The 22,670-nt window shown below is 45.7% G+C and overlaps 1 protein-coding gene across 11 annotated transcripts in view; it reads right to left on the minus strand.

The window, feature by feature from the left end:
- Nucleotides 1–22,670, minus strand: part of tbxas1 (thromboxane A synthase 1 (platelet)) — a 463,069-nt gene that overhangs the window by 118,714 nt on the left and 321,685 nt on the right. For all 11 annotated transcript variants that reach the window (XM_072484269.1, XM_072484272.1, XM_072484265.1 and 8 more), the window contains 2 exons: nucleotides 7,947–8,035; nucleotides 4,682–4,830 (listed from right to left, as the gene is read on the minus strand). In XM_072484269.1, the coding sequence (XP_072340370.1) occupies nucleotides 4,682–4,830; nucleotides 7,947–8,035 (238 nt within the window). The remainder of the gene's footprint in view (nucleotides 1–4,681; nucleotides 4,831–7,946; nucleotides 8,036–22,670) is intronic.

Consider the following 22,670-nt stretch of genomic DNA (forward strand, 5'->3'; position numbering starts at 1 on the left):
GACACAGTGGATAGCGTTGCTGCCTCACAGCAACTCTGTGTGGAGTTTGCACTTCCTACCCATGTCTGCGTGGGCTCCGGATGTTCCGTTTCCCTCCCACAGTCCAAAGATGTACAGCTTACACTCTGACTTTAGTTTCACTGCTGTTTGGCCTTTCACACCTTTTATTCTCTCTGGGGACTGCTGTTAGCACTATTTTCCCTTGGTTTCTGAGGCTATTATCACTCTTTTCCCTTGGTTTTTGAGGCTATGACTCATCTTTCATTCCCTCACCCCACAATATAAATATCTTCCACTTTCTATGTCTCTTAGCTTTGACAAAGGGCCATCTGGACTCGAAACGTTAGCTCTTTTCTCTCCCTACAGATGCTACCAGACCTGCTGAGATTATCCAGCATTTTCTCTTTGGTTTCAGATTCCAGCATCCGCAGTAATTTGCTTTTAGAACATAGAACATAGAACGATACAGTGCAGTACAGGCCCTTCGGCCCACGATGTTGCACCAAAACAAAAGCCATCTAACCTACACTATGCCATTATCATCCATATGTTTATCCAATAAACTTTTAAATGCCCTCAATGTTGGCGAGTTCACTACTGTTGCAGGTAGGGCATTCCACGGCCTCACTACTCTTTGCGTAAAGAACCTACCTCTGACCTATATCTATTACCCCTCAGTTTAAAGCTATGTCCCCTCGTGCCAGCCATTTCCATCCGCGGGAGAAGGCTCTCACTGTCCACCCTATCTAACCCCCTGATCATTTTGTATGCCTCTATTAAGTCTCCTCTTAACCTTCTTCTCTCCAACGAAAACAACCTCAAGTCCATCAGCCTTTCCTCATAAGATTTTCCCTCCATACCAGGCAACATCCTGGTAAATCTCCTCTGCACCCGCTCCAAAGCCTGCACGTCCATCCTATAATGCGGTGACCAGAACTGTACGCAGAACTTTATCCAGTGGTTAATGATGGTATGGTTTGGGCGTGTTGGTGGGGAGTTTGGGCCAGAAGGGATGGGTGGTTGTTGTTTTTGAGAGGATATTGAAGGAGGGCCTTGGCTGGGGGTCACTTTGCTGGTGATGAGGAGAGGGGAGGCTAGTAAATGGAGCTGAGTGGGAGGGGGGTGGGTAGGGGGGAGGGAAAGAGAGAGGCTGTGGTCTGTTGGGCCTGTTCAGGTGGGTTACTGTTATAACCTGCCTGCTTACCATTGGCTGGGGACTAATGACAATCCCACAGTTCTGTAGGAATATGAGCTTGCCCAATGAGGGGGGCAGAGAAACCATTAGTAAACTCCATGTATAAATAAAGCTGGCCAGTTTGGAACCAGCAGGAAGGAGCGTGCATCAAGGGAAATTGCTGCTGCTGTTATATATATATGTTATTGTAAATAAATGTTATTACTTTGGATCCTTAAAACTCGTGCTGGATTCTTCGTGGCCCTCACAAAACTGGTGATGAGGATGGGATGTTATAACCTGCCTGCTTACCATTGGGTGGGGACTAACAACAATCCCACAATCCTGTGGGAGTATGAGCTTTCCCAATGAGGGGGGGGGGGCAGAGAAACCATTAGTAAACTCCATGTATAAATAAAGCTGGCCAATTTGGAACCAGCAGGATGGAGTGTGCAGCGAGGGAAGTTGCTGCTGCTGTTATATATATATGTTATTGTAAATAAATGTTATTACTTTGTATCCTTAAAACTTGTGCTGGGTTCTTCGTGGCCCTCACAAAAGTTACAATTGGCCCAACTATTTGTGGTGGGGGGATGGGGCAGATTGGGCGCCAGGCACTCTGCGGACCGGGAAGGAGGGGCGGAGATAGTGGGGATGGGGATGAGTGGTGGGGGGAAGGGAGTGCCAACAGTGTCCAAGGCTTTTTCTTTGTCTTACCTTCAGGTGGCGGCAGGTGGCCATCTTAGGTGGGCCAGGGATCCAGGAATTTGGGCAGGTATGTTAATTCACGGTGCTGATGGCTGACTCAAGGGGACGGGGGGGGGGATCCCCAACAAGGTTCATCACCTGCAACATGTGGGGCTAGTGGGAGCCAGTGAAGACGACAAGGGTTTGGGGGCAGATGGGGTGTTTCTACAAGAGACTCATCTTCGGGTAGTCTTTTGCAGTAGTCTTCACAATAGAAGTAACATCCCATAAGCAGCTATAAACCAGAAAATGAAAGGCAGGGAGGAATTCAGGAAAATTACTGTCACCAGAGAAGTGGTACCGAGTAGATTGTTAGGGCTACAGGCTGACAAGTCCCCAGGTCCTGATGGACTTAAAAGAAGTGTCCAGTGCGATAGCTTGTGCATTGGTTTTTAACTTTCCAAAACTTTGTCGATTCAGGGACGGTTCTATTAGATTAGAAGAAAGTAAATGTAACTCCATTTTTCAAATAGGGAGACAGAAAGCAGGAAACTACAGGCCAATTAGCTTTTATGTCAGGGGAAAATGTTGGAAGCTAATATTAGCACTTGGATAAGCTCAAGGGCACTTGGATAAGCTCAAGGTAATCAGGCAGAGTCAACATAGTTTGTGCAAATTAAATTATGTTTAACCAACTTATTGGAGTTCTTTAGAGGAAGTAACCTGTGGGGTGGATAAGGGGGACTGGTGGATGTACTGTATTTAGATTCTTGGAAGGCATCTGATGAAGTGCCACATCAAAGGTTACTGCAGAAAATAAAAACTCATGTTATTGAGGGTAACATTTTGGCATGAACAGAAGATTGGCTAGCTAACAAGATGCAGAGAGTAGGGATAAAGGGTCGTTTACAGGTTGGTTAAATATAACAGTGTTGTGACACAGAGACCAGTACTGGAACCTAAACTGTTTACAATTTATATAAATGACTTGGATTAATGGATTTGAAGGGATGTTTGTCAAATTTGCTGATGATACAAAGATAAAGATGTGCAGGTTAGGTGGATTGGCCACGGTAAATTGCCCTTAGTGTCCAAAAAGGTTAGGTGGTGTTGCTGGGTTACGGGGATAGGGTGGAGGCGTGGGCTTAAGCTTACGTGGGGTGCTCTTTCCAAGGGTCGATGCAGACTCAATGGGCCGAATGGCCTCCTTCTGCACTGTAAATTCTATAAGTAGGAAAGTAAGTTTCGAAGAAGACATAAGGAGGCTTCAAAGGGATATGATAGGTGAAGTGAGTGGCAAAGATGTGGCAAATGGAGTAAAATTTGAAATTGTCAATTTTAGCAGGAACAAGAAAAAAGCAGCATATTATCCAAATGGTGAGAGATTGCTGAGCTCTGAGGGGCAGAGGAATCTGGGTTTCCGAGTGCATTAATCATAAAAGGCTAGTGTGTAGCTGCAGAATGTAATTAGGAAAGCTAACATAATGTTATTGTTTATTGCGAGGGAAATTGAATACAGAAGTAGAGAGATTATGCTTTAGCTGTATAGACCACATTTGGTGTACTGAGTCTTCTTCTTAGCAGTCCCTCGGAGTCAAGAATGACTTGCTTCCACACTTAAAATGAGTTCTCAAGCGACTGAGGAGTCCAATGCGCGATCTACAGGCTCTGTCACAGTTGGAGCAGAGGGTAGTTGGAGGAGTGGGTGGGGTGGGATGCCCAGATTGCCATGCGCTCCTTTCGCTGTCGACACTTGGCTTCAGCTTGTTCTTGTTGATGAAACATTATTTAACGAGGGGGGATGTAAATACATTGGAAGTAGTTCAGACTAGTTACAAGACTAACAGCAGGATTGGGTGGGGTGTCTTAGGAGGAAAGGTTGGACAGGCTAGGCTTGGATCCGCTGGAGTTTAGAAGTGTAAAAATCATAGAATTTACAGTGCAGAAGGAGGCCATTTGGCCCATCGAGTCTACACTGGCTCTTGGAAAGAGCACCCTACTCAAGCCCACACCTCCACCCTATCCCCATTACCCAGTATCCCCACCCAACACTAAGGGCAATTTTAGACACCAAGGATAAATTAGCATGGCCAATCCACATAACCCGCACATCTTTGGACTGTGGGAGGAAACCGGAGCACCCAGAGGAAACCCACGCACACACGGGGAGAGCGTGCAGACTCCGCACAGACAGTGACCCAAGCCGGGAATCGAACCTGGGACCCTGGAGCTGTGAAGCAATTGTGCTATCCACAATGCTACCGTGCTGCCCACTCGACTTGATTGAAGGAAAAGATCCTGAGAGGGTTTGACAGGGAGGATATGGAGAAGGTGGTTTCTCCTGTGGGAGAACTTAGAACTAAAGGTCATTGTTTAAAAGTAAGGGGTTTCCCATTTTAAATGGAGATCAGGTAAAGTTTTTTCACCCAAAGGGCCATGAGTCTTTGGAACTCTCTTCCTGAGAAGGTGGTGGAAGCAGAGTCTTTGAGTATTTTTAAGGCAGAGGTGGATAGATTCTTGGTAAGGTCTAGGTTATCGGGGGTAGGTGAGATGCAGATTTGAGGTTGCTATCAGATCAGCCATGATCTTATTAAAGGGCAGAGCAGGGTTGGAGGGGCTGAATGGCCTTTTCCTGCTCCTTGTTCGTATGTAAACCACAGCTTTATTTTCAAATGTTGAAATTGAATTCAATTCACAGTCCTTGTGAGTTATAACCTAACCTTCTCTGAATCTTGGTCCAGACCTCTTGATTACTCGTCAGGTTAATATGGCTGAAAGGGTGAAACAGACGAGGAGAACAATAAAAGTGGTAAAACTTACTGCTGAGGAAAATAAGGGGTTTGAAGAAATCTATGTTAAAGACCATCTTTGCATGCTTGACAAACGGATCTTCTGGGTTCTTCTGGGAGTCCACTTGTGTACCAAATGCAACACTGGCAACAACATCCATGGAAAAGCAACCATAGTACCTGTGGGGAGATAGAACCAACATCAGCCACAGGGCAACCTTATGATCCAATTTTGTATGAAGTACTGAAATTGTAAGTGAGCCACAAAACGTACCTGCCTAAAAACTGCCGCAGGATCAGCTCAGCACTAAAATGGCTGAACTCATCCGGCACCCTGTCACATACAATTATTAATCAATGATCAGTCCTCGAAGGAACATAAGGGATGCATAGTGGTATAGTGGTATTGTCACTGGACTGGTGATCCAGAGACCCATGATAATATTCTGGAGACCCGGGTTCAAATCTTGTCACGGCAGGTGGTGGCAATTGAATCCAATAACTATCTGGAATTAAATGTCTAATGAAACCATTGTCAACTGTCGTAAAAAAAGAACCCAGCTGGATCACTTATGCCCTTTAGGGAAGTAAATCTGAGGGCAGCACGGTGGCGCACGGCGTCGAGGTCCCAGGTTCGATCCCGGCTCTGGGTCACTGTCCGTGTGGAGTTTGCACATTCTCCCCGTGTTTGCGTGGGTTTTGCCCCCACAACCCAAAGATGTTCAGGGTAGGTGAATTGGCCACGCCAAATTGTCCCTTAATTGGAAAAAATGAATTGGGTACTCTAAATTTATTTTTAAAAAGGGAAGGAAATCTGCCATCCTAACATAGTCTGGCCAAATGTGACCCCAGATCCACAGCAATGTGATTGACTTTGAAATGCACTCTGAAGTGGACCAGCAAGCCACTTGTATCAAACTGCTAAAAGTCAATAAAAAGGAAAAGAAACCATCAGATCACCCGGCAAAGATCTAGGCACTGGAAATGAAAACAGCAAACCCAGCCCTGTCGACCCTGCAAAGTCCTCCTTATTAACATCTGGGGGAAGAGTTGTCTCATAGACTGGTCAAGCAACAGCCTGTTATACTCACGGAATCATAACGTCCCAGACACCATTATCACCATCCCTGTATTTCCTATCCCACCGGCAGCACAAACCCAGCAGAGGTGGCTGCATAGTGATATAGGGAGGGAGTCCTCCAAATTGTCTCCAGACCACATGAGGTCTTATGGCTTCAGGTCAAACATGGGCAAAGAAACCTCCTGTTGATTACCACATATTGTCCACCCTAAGCTGATGAATTAGTATTCCTCCATGTTGAACACCACTTGGAGGAAGCACTGAGGGTGGTGAATGCACGGAATATACTCTGGGTGGGGACTTCAATGTCCATCATCAAGAGTGGCTCAGTACTAAGTTGACCAAGTTCTAAAGGACATAACTGCTCGACTGGGTCTGCAACAGAGGGAAAACCATAAAAGGCGTCATCCTCACCAACCTGCTTGCCACAGATTCATCTGTCCATGACAGTATCGGTAGGAATGGTCACCGCATACTCCTTGTGGAGACTAACAGAAAGCACTTAACTGTCTTTGATGTGGTCCAGGACCGTCAATCATAATAAATATTTACAAACATTGTGGTTAGTTTCACAGCTGACTACTTCAAAGCCACACAAGCATGAAGGGAAATGAATGAAACAATGCAGCTGGGTGTGTGTGGAAGCTGTCAATCACAACCCAGTGAAGACAATTTCACAGAGAAATTAATAAAAGGCTTGCAGATCAAAGATCTGAAAGGGATCAAACCCAGCTAACTGGTTTTCTCTTTCCTGGAATTGACAGGTGCTGCTTCCTCTGCCGGAGACAGTAGGCATATTGCACAGGTGAGTTTTACAGTCGTGATTTTTTTTCACCTCCTCTGTCCTGGGCTGCTCAGTGGACCAGAGAAACACGGGGGCACCATGATCATGGTGCCCGGCCTGATTATATTATGCAAATAGAAACTTAATGACCCATTTGTATACTCCCACTGGCGTGTGATGCATACCTCGTACCCAACACCAGCAGGGAATCGGAGTATTGGAACGGGATCACCGCCAATCATGTTTTCTGTCCGATGCTGGATTCTCCGCCGCAACGGGAACTCCTCTACCGGTGGCGGAGAATCCAGCACATTATTAACGGGCCTCTGTGCCACATGGTCCCTCCTCATTAAATATTCATAACTTGCCAACATTTAAAACAGGTTTGGCAGAATGAGAAACAGTCGAGGGGATCCCTCCAGGTGTACAAAGGTAAGTATAGCCCCCGGGGGAGAGGGATATGCCTCGGCACAGGTTGGCACTATATATTTCCAACTTAGGATGGTGCGTGATTCGAACTTGCAACTTTCTCATGGACCTGCTACCAGCAGGTGGTGTAGGTTGTGGGTTTGGGAGATGCCATAGAAAGAATTAATTTGCTGCATAATTAATACGTTGTACAAATGTCTTCCTATGTCCCAACTGTAATCAATTAAATCTGCAGAAGGTACGCCCATATACCTTGAATCGTTGTCATAATTTTTCACAATGATTAGTTTTTTTGGGAAAATAATGTTGGACATGCAGGTTTTCTGAGAGGATGGCCTCCTTCTCATGACAGAACAAACTTGAACCGCTGGATTCTCCGATTCTGAGGCTCTGTCCCCACGCCGGCGTAGGAATGCTGGCGTTTTACGGCATAAAAAATGGTGTAAAACGGCCGATTCCCCGTTTTGCTGGGGGCTAGCAGAAAGGCAGCATAGAGCACCCGGACACTAGCTGCCAATACGGCCTGGAGAATTGCTGGGTCCGTAGCTGCGCATGGCGGCGGTCTGCAGCGGCCGGGCCCTGTTAAATGCTGGCGGCCTATCGCGGGCTCGGCCCGCGAAATAGTCCCACCCTTCGGCCGGCTCGCGCACCCTGGACCACTCCCCCACAGTGCCCCAGCCCCTGATGAAGTCCCTCCGCTGACTGTGGTGGCACTGGACTTAGTCCGCAGCTGTCACGCCAAGTTCCCGACGGATGTCCTGTGCTGTCGGGAACTTGGCCAGTCAGGGGCGGAGCATCGAGGTGCGGGCCTCAGGCAATGTCGTGACAGTGGTGCCGCCCCGATTTGGTCGGGAACTTTGATTCTCCGGCCGATCGCAGAACGTGATTTCGGTGTTGGCGACCGAAGAATCCAGCCCGAATACTTTTAATAGATGTCTGCCCATCTTTGACACCCAACCTTCAGGGATGCACAGCCAGTATTAATTGATGCCTGCTGCTTACCGGTGGATGTCAAAACCATTGCCAGAGTCTGCATGAGTCTTCAGATTTTCCATTAGCATGTCAGTAGCCTGGTTAATTAATGGACACATCTGAAAGGAAATTAGTTCATACAATTATGGGAGAATATCTATTGCTTTATAAACTACATCTGTATGGTTGGAACAGAAATCAAACATGCAAGAGAGAATATGTGGTCCCTTAATCCTGCAATAAATAGAGAACAAAAGCTTAAATCACTCTGGAATTTTACTTTTCCTAAATGCTCTCCTGGATTTTTTTTTCTTTTCTTACTGATACAATTTTATTTCTTTCGCACAAAACCACAAGGGAAACATCAACAGTGTAAACACTGAGCCAACCTTTATCACACCAGCATCGCTCAGTGTAATTGGAATGGTGCAGTGTGGTTCCAAACCTCCCATTCTCAGGGGAATCGCTCCACTCCAGAGACTTCAACTCATAATCCGAATTGACACTTCAGCGCAGCATTGATGAAGTGCCGCACTGCTGGAGGTTCTCTCTCTCAAATGCCTTCTATTGGCTGGTTTTAATTTCAAGGAGGCTGGAGTATAAACATAGAGGTGTTGCTGCAATTGTACAAGGTACTAGTGAGGTCACATTTAGAATACTGTGTACAGTTTTGACCCCCTTATTAAATAAAAGATATATTGCCATTGGGGCAGTACAGAGGAGGTTTGCATGGATGATCCCAGGTATGGAGGGAGTACGATATGAGGAATGATTAAACAGGTTCGGTCTGTACTCCTTGGAGGTCAGCAGAATGAGAGGTGATATGATTGAAACATATAAGATTCTTTGGGGCTTAGACAGGTTAAATGTTGGGAGGATGTTTTCACTCATGAGCGAGTGTGCGGCCAGAGGGTACAGTCGCAGAATAAGGGGCTCATTCAAGACGATTTGAGGAAGAATGCCTTCTGTCAGACTGGTGAACCTTTGGAATTCTTTATCCCAAGAAGCTGTGGGGGGTGAGTCCTTGGACATTTTCAAGGTTGAAATCAACAGGTTTTTAATCAGTAGGGGAGTTAAGAGTGACGGAGATAAGGCAGGAAAGTAGAGGTAGTTGAGTGTTAGATCAACCATAATCTTATTAAATGGTGGAGCAGGCTCAAAGGGCTGAATGATCGACTCTTCCTATTTCTTATGGTCTTTCGAGTTGATGTAAAAGATCCCATAGCAATATTTCAAGAGCATGGAGTTCTCTTGGTGTACTGACTAATATTTATCCCTCACGCAACATCACAAAAAATAGATTATGTTGTCATTAAACCACGGCTATGTGTGGTACCTCTTTGTGCGTAACTCTATCACATTTTCTACATTTTAGGGCAGTACGGTAGCACAAGTGGATAGCACTTTGGCTTCATAGCGCTGGGGTCCCAGGTTCAATTCTCCGCTGGGTCACTGTCTGTGCGGAGTCTGCCCATTCTCCCCGTGTCTGCATGAGTTTCCTTCGGGTGCTCCGGTTTCCTCCCACAGTCCAAAGACGTGCAGGTTAGATGGATTGGCCATGATAAATTGCCCTTAGCGAGCAAAAAGGTGAGGAGGGGTTATTGGGTTATGGGGATAAGGTGGAAGTGAGGGCTTAAGTGGGTCGGTGCAGACTCGATGGGCCAAATGGCCTCCTTCTGCACCGTATGTTCTATGTTCTATGCTTTTAGTCTCTGTCCGTAAGGTACTGCATGTGACAGTCTCCACCCCCAAAAATGTCTGAGCCTCTGAAAGAGCCATTGTCCACAACACACTTAAACTAAAATACCACACCGGAAAAGCAACAATCCTTCACTGTCTTTAAGTTCACAAAAGCCAACCCAATAGATAGACTTTTATCCCCCTCGAGCCCCCAATTGTTATGGGAGAGGCGTTTTCAGAACCCCACAATGTATCATGGAATTCAACCATCCTCCCCTTTAATGCATTGTTGCTTTTGAAGCACACGGCTTGTTCACCAGGTGTGGTATTACAATTATGGACACGTGGGTTTTTAAATAAAAAACAATGTTTATTCCATGAACTCAACTTAACCTTTTAAATAAACATTGGATCACTTAACACCCCTTACTTCAAAGATAACCCCCAAAATAAAACAACACTAAATAATCCTTCAGTTATTCCTTTCAACATCCAAGAGGCTTAACACCTTTACACAGAAACACATCAGGTTAAAGGCATTACTATTATGAGTTTAAATCACCCAAATGATCCAGGGATAGTCTTTCATGGCAGAGATCACAGCAGATCCAGCTCACTGCAAACAAAGACACACCCAAGCTCTTTTCCTCAAAACTGAAAACTAAAATCTGCAAAATGGCTGAGCTAAAACCCAGCTCCACCCACACTCTGACATCACTGCATTTCTTAAAAGGTACATTGCGTAAACATCCATTTCTTAAAGGCACTCTCACATGACACCACCCCCCAAGAAAAAAACAAAAACCATCAACTTCAAGATGGTTTCATTTTTCACTTTTGCACCATCCACTAAGAAATGTACACAGTAAATAATCCTTTTCGTTTTTTTAAAAAACCACACGCAAACAGGCATAATAATATAGTCCATTTTTCTTTGTTCTTCTTCCTCCAACCGAAATCCTTCTCGATTGACAGTCTCTTTGAACAAAGTCTCTGCACGAACCAGCCATTCCTCTACTCCTCGGCCTTTCTCTTTAGAATCAGATACTTTAGTTCAATCTGACCACAGAATCCCTTGCAATTCTCCAATACAGGAGCATTGGTGATCACAGCTTTCAGGCAGTCAAATGCCTGTTGAAAGTCTGCTGTCCATTGAACTTTTTTTACGTTACTTCAGCAATTCCATCAGTGGAGTAATCACGCCACAAAACGTTTGCACAACTGTTCGATCAAATCCACTCATGCTAAGAAATCACATTATTTCCCTTCATCTTGAGGGTATCTGAAACTCCGCAAGGAAAGTGATTTGGGCTTCACCAAATTCACTTTCGGCTAGGTTCATCACCAAACCCGCCGCCTGAAGTCGATCGAAGAACTCCATACAATGTTTTAAATGTTCTTTCCATGTCTGGAAGTTGTAAATGAAGGCAGATTGTCCCAATTTCTCAATGCAGTCCTTCAAACACGGGACAGGATAAGAGTCCGTTCTTGTAACTGCATTCACCTTTCGATAGTCCACACACAACCGTTGGGTACCGTCTGGTTTAGGTACCATCACTATGGGTGAGCTCCATTGGCTCCAACCATCTTCAATTATTCCATTCTTCAGCATACTCTCAATCTCTCTGTTAACCCGTGCCAATTTTAAAGGATTAAGTCCATATGGATGTTGTTTGATAGGAACAGCATTTCCCACATCTACATCATGTATAGCCATTTTAGTACTTCCAATTTATCTCTACAACCAACATTTACATGTGATATCAATAACTCTTTCAGGTCAGTTCATTTTTCCTCTGGAAGGTAACTTAACAATTCATCCCAATTTTTAAGAACCTCCTCATTTTCCAATTTAATTTGAGGTATGTCAAATTCACAGTCATCTGGATTTGGTTCGTCACTTTGAGTTAGAATCATTTATTCTATTGATTCTTGATTCTTAGAATCATTTATCATTTAAGGGGCAGCACGGTAGCCTTGTGGATAGCACAATTGCTTCACAGCTCCAGGGTCCCAGGTTTGATTCCGGCTTGGTTCACTGTCTGTACGGAGTCTGCACATCCTCCCCGTGTGTGCGTGGGTTTCCTCCGGATGCTCCGGTTTCCTCCCACAGTCCAAAGATGTGCAGGTTAGGTGGACTGGCCATGATAAATTGCCCTTAGTGTCCAAAATTGCCCTTAGTGTTGGGTGGGATTACTGGGTTATGGGGATAGGGTGGCGCTGTTGACCTTGGGTAGGGTGCTCTTTTCAAGAGCCGGTGCAGACTCGATGGGCCGAATGGCCTCCTTCTGCACTGTAAATTCTATGATAATCTATGATTAATACCTCCTTTTTCTCTCCTTCCCTTTCAAAGTACCTTTTAAGCATATTCACATGACACACTCAGTGAGCCTTCCTTCTATCTGGTGTTTTTACCACATAATTCACCTCACTTAATTTCCTTTCAATCTGATACGGTCCACAAAACCTAGCTTTTAAAGGCTCACCTACCACTGGTAACAACACTAAAACTTTATCCCCACTGACAAAACTACGAACTTTGGATTTCTTGTCCGCTACCAGTTTCATCACATTTTGTGCATCTTTCAAATGTTGTCTAGCCAATTCACCTGCTCTATTTAATCGTTCCCTAAAATTTGGCCTGTAGTCCAATAGTGTAATTTACGATTTCTCACCCACCAATTTTTCCTTAATCAATTTAAGTGGTCCTCTTACCTCATGACCAAAAATGAGTTCAAAAGGACTAGATTTGGTAGACTCATTAAAGAACAAAGAACAAAGAAAAGTACAGCACAGGAACAGGCCCTTCGGCCCTCCAAGCCCGTGCCGACCATGCTGCCCGACTAAACTACAATCCTCGAAAAGAACAAATCCGGGCAAATGCGAGGTGATGCATTTTGGAAGATCCAATTCAAGAGCGAACTATACGGTAAATGAAAAAGCCCTGGGGAAAATTAATGTACAGAGAGATCTGGGTCAGGTCCATTGTACCCTGAAGGTGGTTGCGCAGGTCGATCGAGTGGTCAAGAAGGCATACAGCATGCTTTCCTTCATCGGAAGGGGTATTGAGTACAAGAGTTGGCAGGTCATGTTACAGTTGTATAAGACTTTGGTTCGGCCACATTTGGAATATTGCGTACAGTTCTGGTCGCCACATTACCAAAAGGATGTGGATGCTTTGGAGAAGGTGCAGAGGAGGTTCACCAGGATGTTGCCTGCTTTGGAGGGTGCTAGCTATGAAGAGAGGTTGAGTAGATTAGGATTATTTTCATTAGAAAGACGGAGGTTGAGGGGGGGCCGCATTGAGGTCTACAAAATCATGAGAGGTATAGACAGGGTGGATAGCAAGAAGTTTTTTCCCAGAGTGGGGGACTCAATTACTAGGGGTCACGAGTTCAAGGTGAGAGAGGAAAAGTTTAAGGGAGATATGCGTGGAAAGTTCTTTACGCAGAGGGTGGTGGGTGCCTGGAACGCATTGGTAGAGGCGGGCACGATAGCATCATTTAAGATGTATCGAGACAGATACATGAATGGGCAGGGAGCAGAGGAACACAGATCCTTAGAAAATAGGCAACAGTTTTAGATAGAGGATCTGGATCGGCACAGGCTTGGAGGGCCGGAGGGCCTGTTCCTGTGTTGTAATTTTTCTTTGTTCTTGTTCTTTGTTCTGGCGGTGGTGCTGCAACTCGCCCTCCGATCCCCATTCTTGGCGGAATCCTGTGCCAGATGGCAAATTAAACATCAGCAGGAAGAGTGACTGACCCTTCACCAGCTGAAGGCGGAGACTAAGGCAACAGCAGTAACATCATCTGACGAAGTCACAAGTGCTGATGCCATCACCGAATACCACTTCAGACATCCCCTCCACACCTGCCTCAAACTTTCCCCCTCGAGGCTCCCAGCGAACAATGCAGCCCTGCCATTAGGAGCGGATTAACAGGTTAGCAAGGCAGATGCATTGAAGGCCTGAGGAAAGGGGCACACGGCAGAAGAAGGATCCCAGATTCAGTGTTGATTCCCTGAATGTTCTCCTCCAGGCTAATAAGGCTAGACGGAGGGTCCCATTTCCTGGGGAAAGAGGGTGGAGGTTTCCATGCCTAACCAAGCCAGACCATGCTCATGCAGCCGTGGGTTCATCTGGAGAACATGGCTGCAGTGACACACAAACCCATCAACTACCTTTCCCCCTCTGCAAGGTGAATACCACACATATTGGTTCCCTTAAGGGTCAGCAACCGAAAAAGTGTGAGGGTGTGGTTGCTGGAGAGGGAGAGACCACCATGTCAGTGCCAATCGTGTGCGGCTGCAGCATTTGCCATGAAAGGAATAGGTGCAGCTCTGTCAAGAGGCGTAAGCTTGGCAGTGGCAACCCTCACTCCAGAGTACTCAATGTAACCCCAAAGGCGGCAGCTTTAGTGTCAGCCCTGTGACTGTTGTGCCTGTTCTTATGGGGCGACTTACATCCTTCTTCCATGTTCCCAAAGGAGAAGAGGGCTCCCACTCCCATTGACCGGGGTTCACATGCAATTGACCCTGAGTTGGTCATGTGTTCTGTGAAGCCTGCAACCTTAAAGGGGCCACGTTACCACACATTTATAGAATCGCAACACTGGAGAAGGAGGCCATTTCACCCATTTAGTCTGCACTGACCCTCTGAAAGAACGCCCTGCCTAGGCCCACCCACCCTATCCCCATAACTCAGTAACCTCACCTAAACGTTTGGACACTAAGGGGTAATTTAGCACGGCCAATCCACCTAACCTGCACATATTTGGTCCGCAGGAGGAAACCGGAGAACCCGGAGGAAACCCATGCAGACACAGGGAGAATGTACAAACTTCACACAGACAGTCATCCGAGTTCAGAGTTGAACCCAGGTCCCTGGCACTGTGAGGCAATGAGGTTCTTGAAGGTTGTTCTTCGGACAACCCCGACCTTGCATTTTCCTGAAACAATAAAAAAGGCAGGAGTTTATTCTGCTTGGCTCTGGTCCGACATGCGAACTGCCATTAAGGTATCTATCTGCAGTTGTGGCACAGTGATGTGAAAGCAAAGGATTACTTTCAGAGCAAATTAAGCAGTATGGTTGGTTTGGAGCAGTTGCCAACATAGTGTTCCCATGTAATAAACACCTTTTTTTTTAAAATCGGATTATCTTGAATACTTGCAAGAAACTGGGATAATTTCTTTCTCAGACTCACAAGCTGGATTACGCACAGCATTTTTCTAATTACAGTCTGGGAATGACAGGCTGTAAATGAATAACTGACCAACTAGTCCCACATGGTTGCCAGGAAACTGCTGGCTGCCTTGTTGCTGAAGCACTGACATAAGAATAGTCTGCTTGAATAACATGACGAGCCTCCCTATATTTTCCTTCCGAGGGTTTTTAAATATGAACGCAATCTTTACAAAACTGCTCATCTCCTCTGACATGGTGAGGAATGGTGCTTCTCACAATAGCTCCTGTGTCCTTCATCACTTCAATAGGTGACAAGCTTTAAACTGATCTTGACAAGGAATTTCCCCCCCCCCCCACTTTATGAGAAAAGATGATAGCTTCATTGTCCTATTGCTGTTGCCAAGCCATGTAAATGAAATTGGTAACCTTCACTGCAGTTTTGTGGAAAAGAACAAAAATGTTTATCAATTGACAGTTTAAAAAAGGAATTACTCTTGGCTCGGTGGAAATAGGGCAAGGCGAATTCAGTGAATAATAAAGTAACTGCAGTCTCACTGTGAAAAGCTATGTTGGAAGACAGCGATGTTGGCTGAACAGCTTGTGAAATACACTGTAAATGACATGGTTAGTATATTATGTGTCTTCGAATTATACATAATATTAAAAACATGCATGTGTTTGAGAGAATCCAGGCAACTCATCTGGATCTCGCTTTCTCTGGGCAAGATCCAGGCGCACATATTTAAATGAGCCATTAAGCTCATTTAAATATACATTTGTGTAATTCACCCAGGGCGCAGGATTCACTAGCATCCCCAGTGAGGCCTCAGCCATGCGCCGTTTGGTACTGATTCACAAAATCTTGAACCAGTCGTGATGGCACCTTGGGGAGGGTTTGCTGGGGAGTTGAGGCCCCCGGGTAGTCGGGGACTAGGCAGGTGGCACCCTAGCACTGTTACACCTTGGCACTGCTATCTGGCACTGCAAGGCTGGCAGTGCCAAAATGCCAGGGTGCCAGGTTGCCCATGCCAGGGCCTGGTGGGACATGCAAATAAGAGGTGATGTGAGATGGGGCAATAGGACCCCGTAAGAGTATGTTGGGGGATCTAGGGGGGGGGGGGGGGTCATGAGGCCATGGTGGGGGCGCAGAGGGGGGTCTAAAGATCGGGGCTGCCTTTAAAAATGGTGACCCAATCCAAGAGTGGCGTTCCTGCACTGGTGAGCTGAGCATGTCAGGAACAGCAGGAGGGCATGTCAGGAACAACAGCAGGCATACATGCCCCTAGCTAGGCTGTTCCAGTATAGCTACAATACTGGTATCTACCCAGCAATGTGTAAAATTGCCTAGGTATAGCCTGTACACAAAAAGCAGGACAAATCCAACCCAGCCAATTACCGCCTCATCAGTCTACTCTTGATCACCCAAAAAATGATGGAAATCAGAAAGCTAAACTTCCATGATTACAACGATAGTGAGCAATGAAGTGAGGGTCAGAGGCTGGTTGTTTAGTCCACTGAGCGTTCATTGAACATAAGGCACTTTGGGACGTCCTGAGAATGCAAAAGGTGCTATATAAATGCAAATTCTCACAGAGGTCTGATAGGGATATGTACCTGCAATAACATGAGGACAGCCATCAATGTACAGAGATAAATCTTTTGTTAAGGATATCATACCTCAGACATCCCTTGATGTGCATTCCATGGAAGATACTTGCACCTAATGGCTCAAATGCTTTACTCATTAATACTGCATCAAATCAAATCAAATCAGCAAGAGCTACAAATAAAGAAAGGGAACTAATGAAGTAACACCAAATACTTTGTTTTAGTGACTTCTGAGTGCAATTTAGTGCTGAAAACAGGAAACTAAAGTAATTATATCCTGGAGAATTGGTATTTTTAAAAAATTAAATATTACCAATACAAAAGAGGCTATTTTTAAAATGTGCCTAACAACGTTTTTCGGAGGAGACCTATAGCTCTCTGAGAAGATTGGTGGTTGCGTTCACAGGAATTCCCAGAACTATCATGGTCAGCCTTGGTGCCTGCATCTTGAAGAAAGACTCTTATGATTAATGTCTGGAATCATTCGGAGCAGTGGAAAGAACCAAAAGCTGCGTTTTTACATAAAACAATAGTAAAATATTAAATTCTTACATATTTCTCAAATAAAACCTATGTAGACTGCTCTCTTCAAGGGATCCTTTATTTAGCAAACAGTGTGATGAAAGAGACTTTGCACTTTTAAATTGCGTTGTTTTATCATTTGATTTTCTAATAATCATATCAGTTGCACTTCTTAGTAGTTATGTTTGAGCTGAATTCTATTCTAACGCCAGTGGATTTGAAGACGGGAATGCATGTAAAATTCAGTGGGAAGCCTGGCCTGCCCGTCCCATTCACCCCTGTCCCCACTGCAATGTTGCCAGTGGCAGAGGTGGTGTCAGGCTGCCAGCATGCCAATGACAATTGAGACCCTTAAGTGAATGACCAATGCATACTCAAGGACCTCATCCTGCCACCGCGAGGACTTAATCAGCGGTGAGTGATGCCCGCGTCAAGCACCTAGCTGGGCAGGTCTCTCTGCACGGGCTGGTAGCAAGTGGTCTTGTCCGTCCTTGACGGGCTTCCTGTGTTCATCGGAGAGTTCCCCCAAAGCTATACTTCCAGGTTTCCCACCCCACATGTCTTACTCAATGTCTCACTGGCCTCCATCCCCCACTTTCAGACGCCTGCCAGCAGGGCAAAGGGGAGGGGGTGTACATGGCACTAATCACCAGGGCATGCGCCTTTGGGGGCCCAGGCTTGGACATCACCGCACCCCCTTCTCTCACATGGCTTCCTGCTTGCCTCAATGTGTGTGCAGACAAGAACGCGGTGAGCACTCCGCTCTGGGACAATGTTCTGTAGTACAAGCGGTTATTGGAACAAGAGCACGAGTCCACGTGGCCATTTGTTTTGTAGCCCGGATGCATTGTAGCTAATGTAGTCCACCCTGTCGCGCTCCTGCCCTCCCGTGCAGGTGCTGGCCCACTAAAGGATGACAGCAGTGAAGATGACAGAGTGGGTCAGGAAGGCTAGGACTGGCGGCGGTTGTAGTAATAGTCCCAGGGTAGCTCGAGTGTTAGACAGGACCGAGAGGAAGTGGGTCTTGCCACCTTTACAGCTGTTCCAAATGCTTCGTTAGTGAGAAAATCTCCAGATCCCCAGGGGTGTGTAAGTGCTGGTTATGAAAGAGTGTAGGAGGACATAGACTGTGTAGTTTTCAGTATCCTTAAATAGAAAGGATATAAATGTAATAGAAAAGCGGCCTTGTATGTTCACCAAGATACTATGAAGGATGAGGAGGCAGAGTTAGGAAGAGAAACCTGATAAGTTTGGGCTTTTCCACTAAAGCTGCAAACAGTGATAGTCCAGGTGAGTGTGTGTGAGTCCAGGTGAGTGAGTGAGTGAGTCCAGGTGAGTGATTCCAGGTGAGTGAGTGAGTGCGTGAGTCCAGGTGAGTGAGTGAGTCCAGGTGAGTAAGTGAGTGAGTCAGGTGAGTGAGTGAGTGAGTCCGAGTGAGTGAGTGAGTCTAGGTGAGTGAGTCCAGGTGAGTGAGTGAGTCCAGGTGAGTGAGTGAGTCCAAGTGAGCGAGTGAGTGAGTCCAGGTGAGTGAGTGAGTCCAGGTGAGTAAGTGAGTCCAGGTGAGTGAGTGAGTGAGTGAATGAGTCCAGGTGAGTGAGTGAGTCCAGGTGACTGAGTGAGTGGGTCTAGGTGAGTGAATGAGTGGGTCCAGGTGAGTGAGTGCGTGAGTCCAGGTGAGTGAGTGAGTGAGTCCGAGTGAGTGAGTCCAGGTGAGTGAGTGAGTCCAGGTGAGTGAGTGAGTAAATGTGTCCAGTTGAGTGGGTCCAGGTGAGTGAGTGAGTCCAGGTGAGTGAATGTGAGTCCAGGTGAGTGAGTGAGTGACAGTGTGAGAGTGATGGTGAATGAGACAGTGAGTGAGAAAATCAGTAAGTGAGACAGTGAGTGAGACAGAGTGAGAGAGAGAGACAATGAGTTAGTGAGACAATGAGTGAGTGAATGAGTGTGTGTGAAAGAGTGAGAGAATGTGTGAGAGTGTGTGTGGATGTGAGTGAATGTGTGCGCAAATGTGACAGAGTATGTGTTAGAGAGTGTGTGTGACAAAGTGTGTGTCCCAATTTCTCTGGTGACCAGGTCTTGTGGCCTCGTCATCTCTCGCCAGCTCTGCTTAAGTGGAAAGGCAAAAACAGTTTTCTTATTTAGCTTTGCTGCTTGGCACCTTTTAAAGTCATTTTTATTAACTACTCATTTTTAAATGATCAATTTATTGCTTTGACATTTTTATTTCTGTTTTCTTCATCCCTTAATTTTTTTAAAATTTCACATTTAGCCTAGTGCCAGGACACAAGCAGCTGCTGCTGGGTTTCTTGCTGGAGGGGAATGAGAAGCTCACAGGACGTCTGATTGCTTTTTGGAGGACTGGAAAAAAGGCTTATTTTTGCTGCAATAGAAACAGGAAGTATTGTAAATGCTCAGCAAATCTGGTGGGAATCCGGGCAGAGAGAATCGGAGGTCAGCTGCCGTTCATCAGAACTAATAATGCAGATCGTGGACCTGAAGCATTGATTCAGTTTCTCTCTCTGTCGATGCTGCCAGGCCTGCTGAGTATTTGCAGCATTTTCTGTTCAGATTCCAGCATCTGCAGTACTTTGCTCTTCTATTAAGTGCCCCATGCCGGGAATTTGTAAGTGTGGTTAGTTTCAATTTAAAATGAGAAAATATTTATCACTAAATGCAATGTGTAATTTTTCTGTGAACAAGGTCCACTTGTGTAGATAGAAATAGCACATTATTGCAGGTGAGTTGGTTGGTGCCAATTTACTGGAAGGTTTTTGACATTTTTAAACCTGAAAGTGCCCCAATAAAATATGTTACTGTCAGCTCAAGATATTCACATGTGTGCACAGGATTGCTGTTGGCAATGCTTGAGGTTCAAGTCTTTTGGATGTTGATGTCCGGATATTGCATTAGGCCAGGCTCAAAGAAGCTTAAAATGAATGACCAAGCTGTGTGGAATTGTCTGACAAACTTGTAGTATAAAGTCTATCATACTGAAACTTGAGCTTTCGGTGGATTTTATAGAGGCATAGAGTACAATAGCCAAGAAACTTTGCTAAACCTGTATAAAACAGTTAGACCCCACTGTTAACATGGTTCACAATTCTGAGCACCAACGGATGTGAGGGGGAAGTGCTAAAGGAAATGTGAGGTGGGATAAGGAGCCAGAATCAGGAGCACTGGAGCCCAAGATTTTCTTGCCAGTATGGCCCCCAAACACTTATCAATTTCTGATCCACTAATGTTGCCTCCCAGGTGCCAGGGTCCGTGATGTCTCGGATCGTGTTTTCGGGATCCTTAAGGGGGAGGGGGAGCAGCCCCAAGTCGTGGTCCACATAGGTACCAACGACATGGGTAGGGATAGGGATGTAAGGCAGGAATTCAGGGAGCTAGGGTGGAAACTTAGATCTAGGACAAACAGAGTTATTATATCTGGGTTGTTACCCGTGCCACGTGCTAGCGCGACGAGGAATAGGGAGAGAGAGGAGTTGAACACGTGGCTACAGGGATGGTGCAGGAGGGAGGGTTTCAGATTTCTGGATAATTGGGGCTCATTCTGGGGTCGGTGGGACTTCTACAAACGGGATGGTCTACACCTGGACCAGAGGGGGACCAATATCCTGGGGGGGAAATTTGCTAATGCTCTTTGGGAGGGTTTAAACTAGTTCAGCAGGGGCTTGGGAACCTGAATTGTAGCTCCAGTATACAGTAGGTTGAGAGTAGTGAGGTCATGAGTAAGGTTTCAAAGTTGCAGGAGTGTACCGGCAGGCAGGAAGGGGTTTAAAGTGTGTCTTCTTCAATGCCAGGAGCATCCGGAATAAGGTGGGTGAACTTGCGGCATGGGTTGGTACATGGGACTTCGATGTTGTGGCCATTTCGGAGAAATGGATAAAGCAGCGACAGGAATGGTTGTTGCAGGTGCCGGGGTTTAGATATTTCAGTAAGCTCAGGGAAGGTGGTAAAAGAGGGGGAGGGGTAGCATTGTTAGTCAAGGACAGTATTACGGTGGCAGAAAGGACGTTTGATGAGGACTCGTCTACTGAGGTAGTATGGGCTGAGGTTAGAAACAGGAAAGGAGAGGTCACCCTGTTAGGGGTTTTCTATAGGCCTCCGAAAAGTTCCAGAGATGTAGAGGAAAAGATTGCAAAGATGCTTCTGGGTAGGAGCGAAAGCAACAGGGTAGTTGGTATGGGGGACTTTAACTTTCCAAATATTGACTGGAAACGCTATAGTTCGAGTACTTTAGATGGGTCCGTTTTTGTCCAATATGTGCAAGAGGGTTTCCTGACACAGTATGTAGGTAGGCCAACGAGAGGTGAGGCCATTTTGGATTTGGTACTGGGTAATGAACCAGGTTAGATTTGGAGGTAGGTGAGCACTTTGGTGATAGTGACCACAATTCAATTACGTTTACTTTAGTGATGGAAAGGGATAGGTATATACCGCAGGGCAAGGGTTATATCTGGGGGAAAGGCAATTATGATGCGATGAGGCAAGACTTAGGATGCATCGGATGGAGAGGAAAACTGCAGGGGATGGGCACAATGGAAATGTGGAGCTTGTTCAAGGAACAGCTACTGCGTGTCCTTGATAAGTATATACCTGTCAGGCAGGGAGGAAGTGGTCGAGCAAGGGAACCGTGGTTTACTAAAGCAGTCGAAACACTTGTCAAGAGGAAGAATGAGGCTTATGTAACAATGAGACATGAAGGTTCAGTTAGGGCGCTCGAGAGTTACAAGTTAGCTAGGAAGGACCTAAAGAGAGAGCTAAGAAGAGCCAGGAGGGGACATGAGAAGTCTTTGGCAGATAGGATCAAGGATAACCCAAAGGCTTTCTATAGATATAGATATATAGATATGTCAGGAATAAAAGAATGACTAGGGTAAGAGTAGGGCCAGTCAAGGACAGTAGCGGGAAGTTGTGCGTGGAGTCCGAGGAGATAGGAGAGGTGCTAAATGAATATTTTTCGTCAGTATTCACACAAGAAAAAGATAATGTTCTCGAGGAGAATACTGAGATTCAGGCTACTAGACTAGAAGGGCTTGAGGTTCATAAGGAGGAGGTGTTAGCAATTCTGGAAAGTGTGAAAATAGATAAGTCCTCTGGGCCGGGTGGGATTTATCCTAGGATTCTCTGGGAAGCTAGGGAGGAGATTGCTGAGCCTTTGGCTTTGATCTTTAAGTCATATTTGTCTACAGGAATAGTGGCAGAAGACTGGAGGATAGCAAATATTGTCCCCTTGTTCAAGAAGGGAAGTAGAGACAACCCTGGTAACTATAGACCAGTGAGCCTTACTTCTGTTGTGGGCACAATCTTGGAAAGGTTTATAAGAGATAGGATGTATAATCATCTGGAAAGGAATAATTTGATTAGAGATAGTCAACACTGTTTTGTGAAGGGTAGGTCGTGCCTCACAAACCTTATTGAGTTCTTTGAGAAGGTGACCAAACAGGTGGATGAGGGTTAAGCAGTTGATGTGGTGTATATAGATTTCAGTAAAGCGTTTGATAAGGTTCCCCACGGTAGGCTACTGCAGAATATACGGAGGCATGGGATTCAGGGTGATTTAGCAGTTTGAATCAGAAATTGGCTAGCTGGAAGAAGACAAAGGGTGGTTGATGGGAAATGTTCAGACTGGAGTCCAGTTACTAGTGGTGTACCATAAGGATCTGTTTTGGGGCCACTGCTGTTTGTAACTTTTATAAATGACCTGGAGGAGGGCGTAGAAGGATGGGTGAGTAAATTTGCAGATGACACTAAAGTCGGCG

This window comes from Scyliorhinus torazame, chromosome 19 (genome assembly GCF_047496885.1).
Source record: "Scyliorhinus torazame isolate Kashiwa2021f chromosome 19, sScyTor2.1, whole genome shotgun sequence".
Taxonomy (NCBI): domain Eukaryota; kingdom Metazoa; phylum Chordata; class Chondrichthyes; order Carcharhiniformes; family Scyliorhinidae; genus Scyliorhinus; species Scyliorhinus torazame.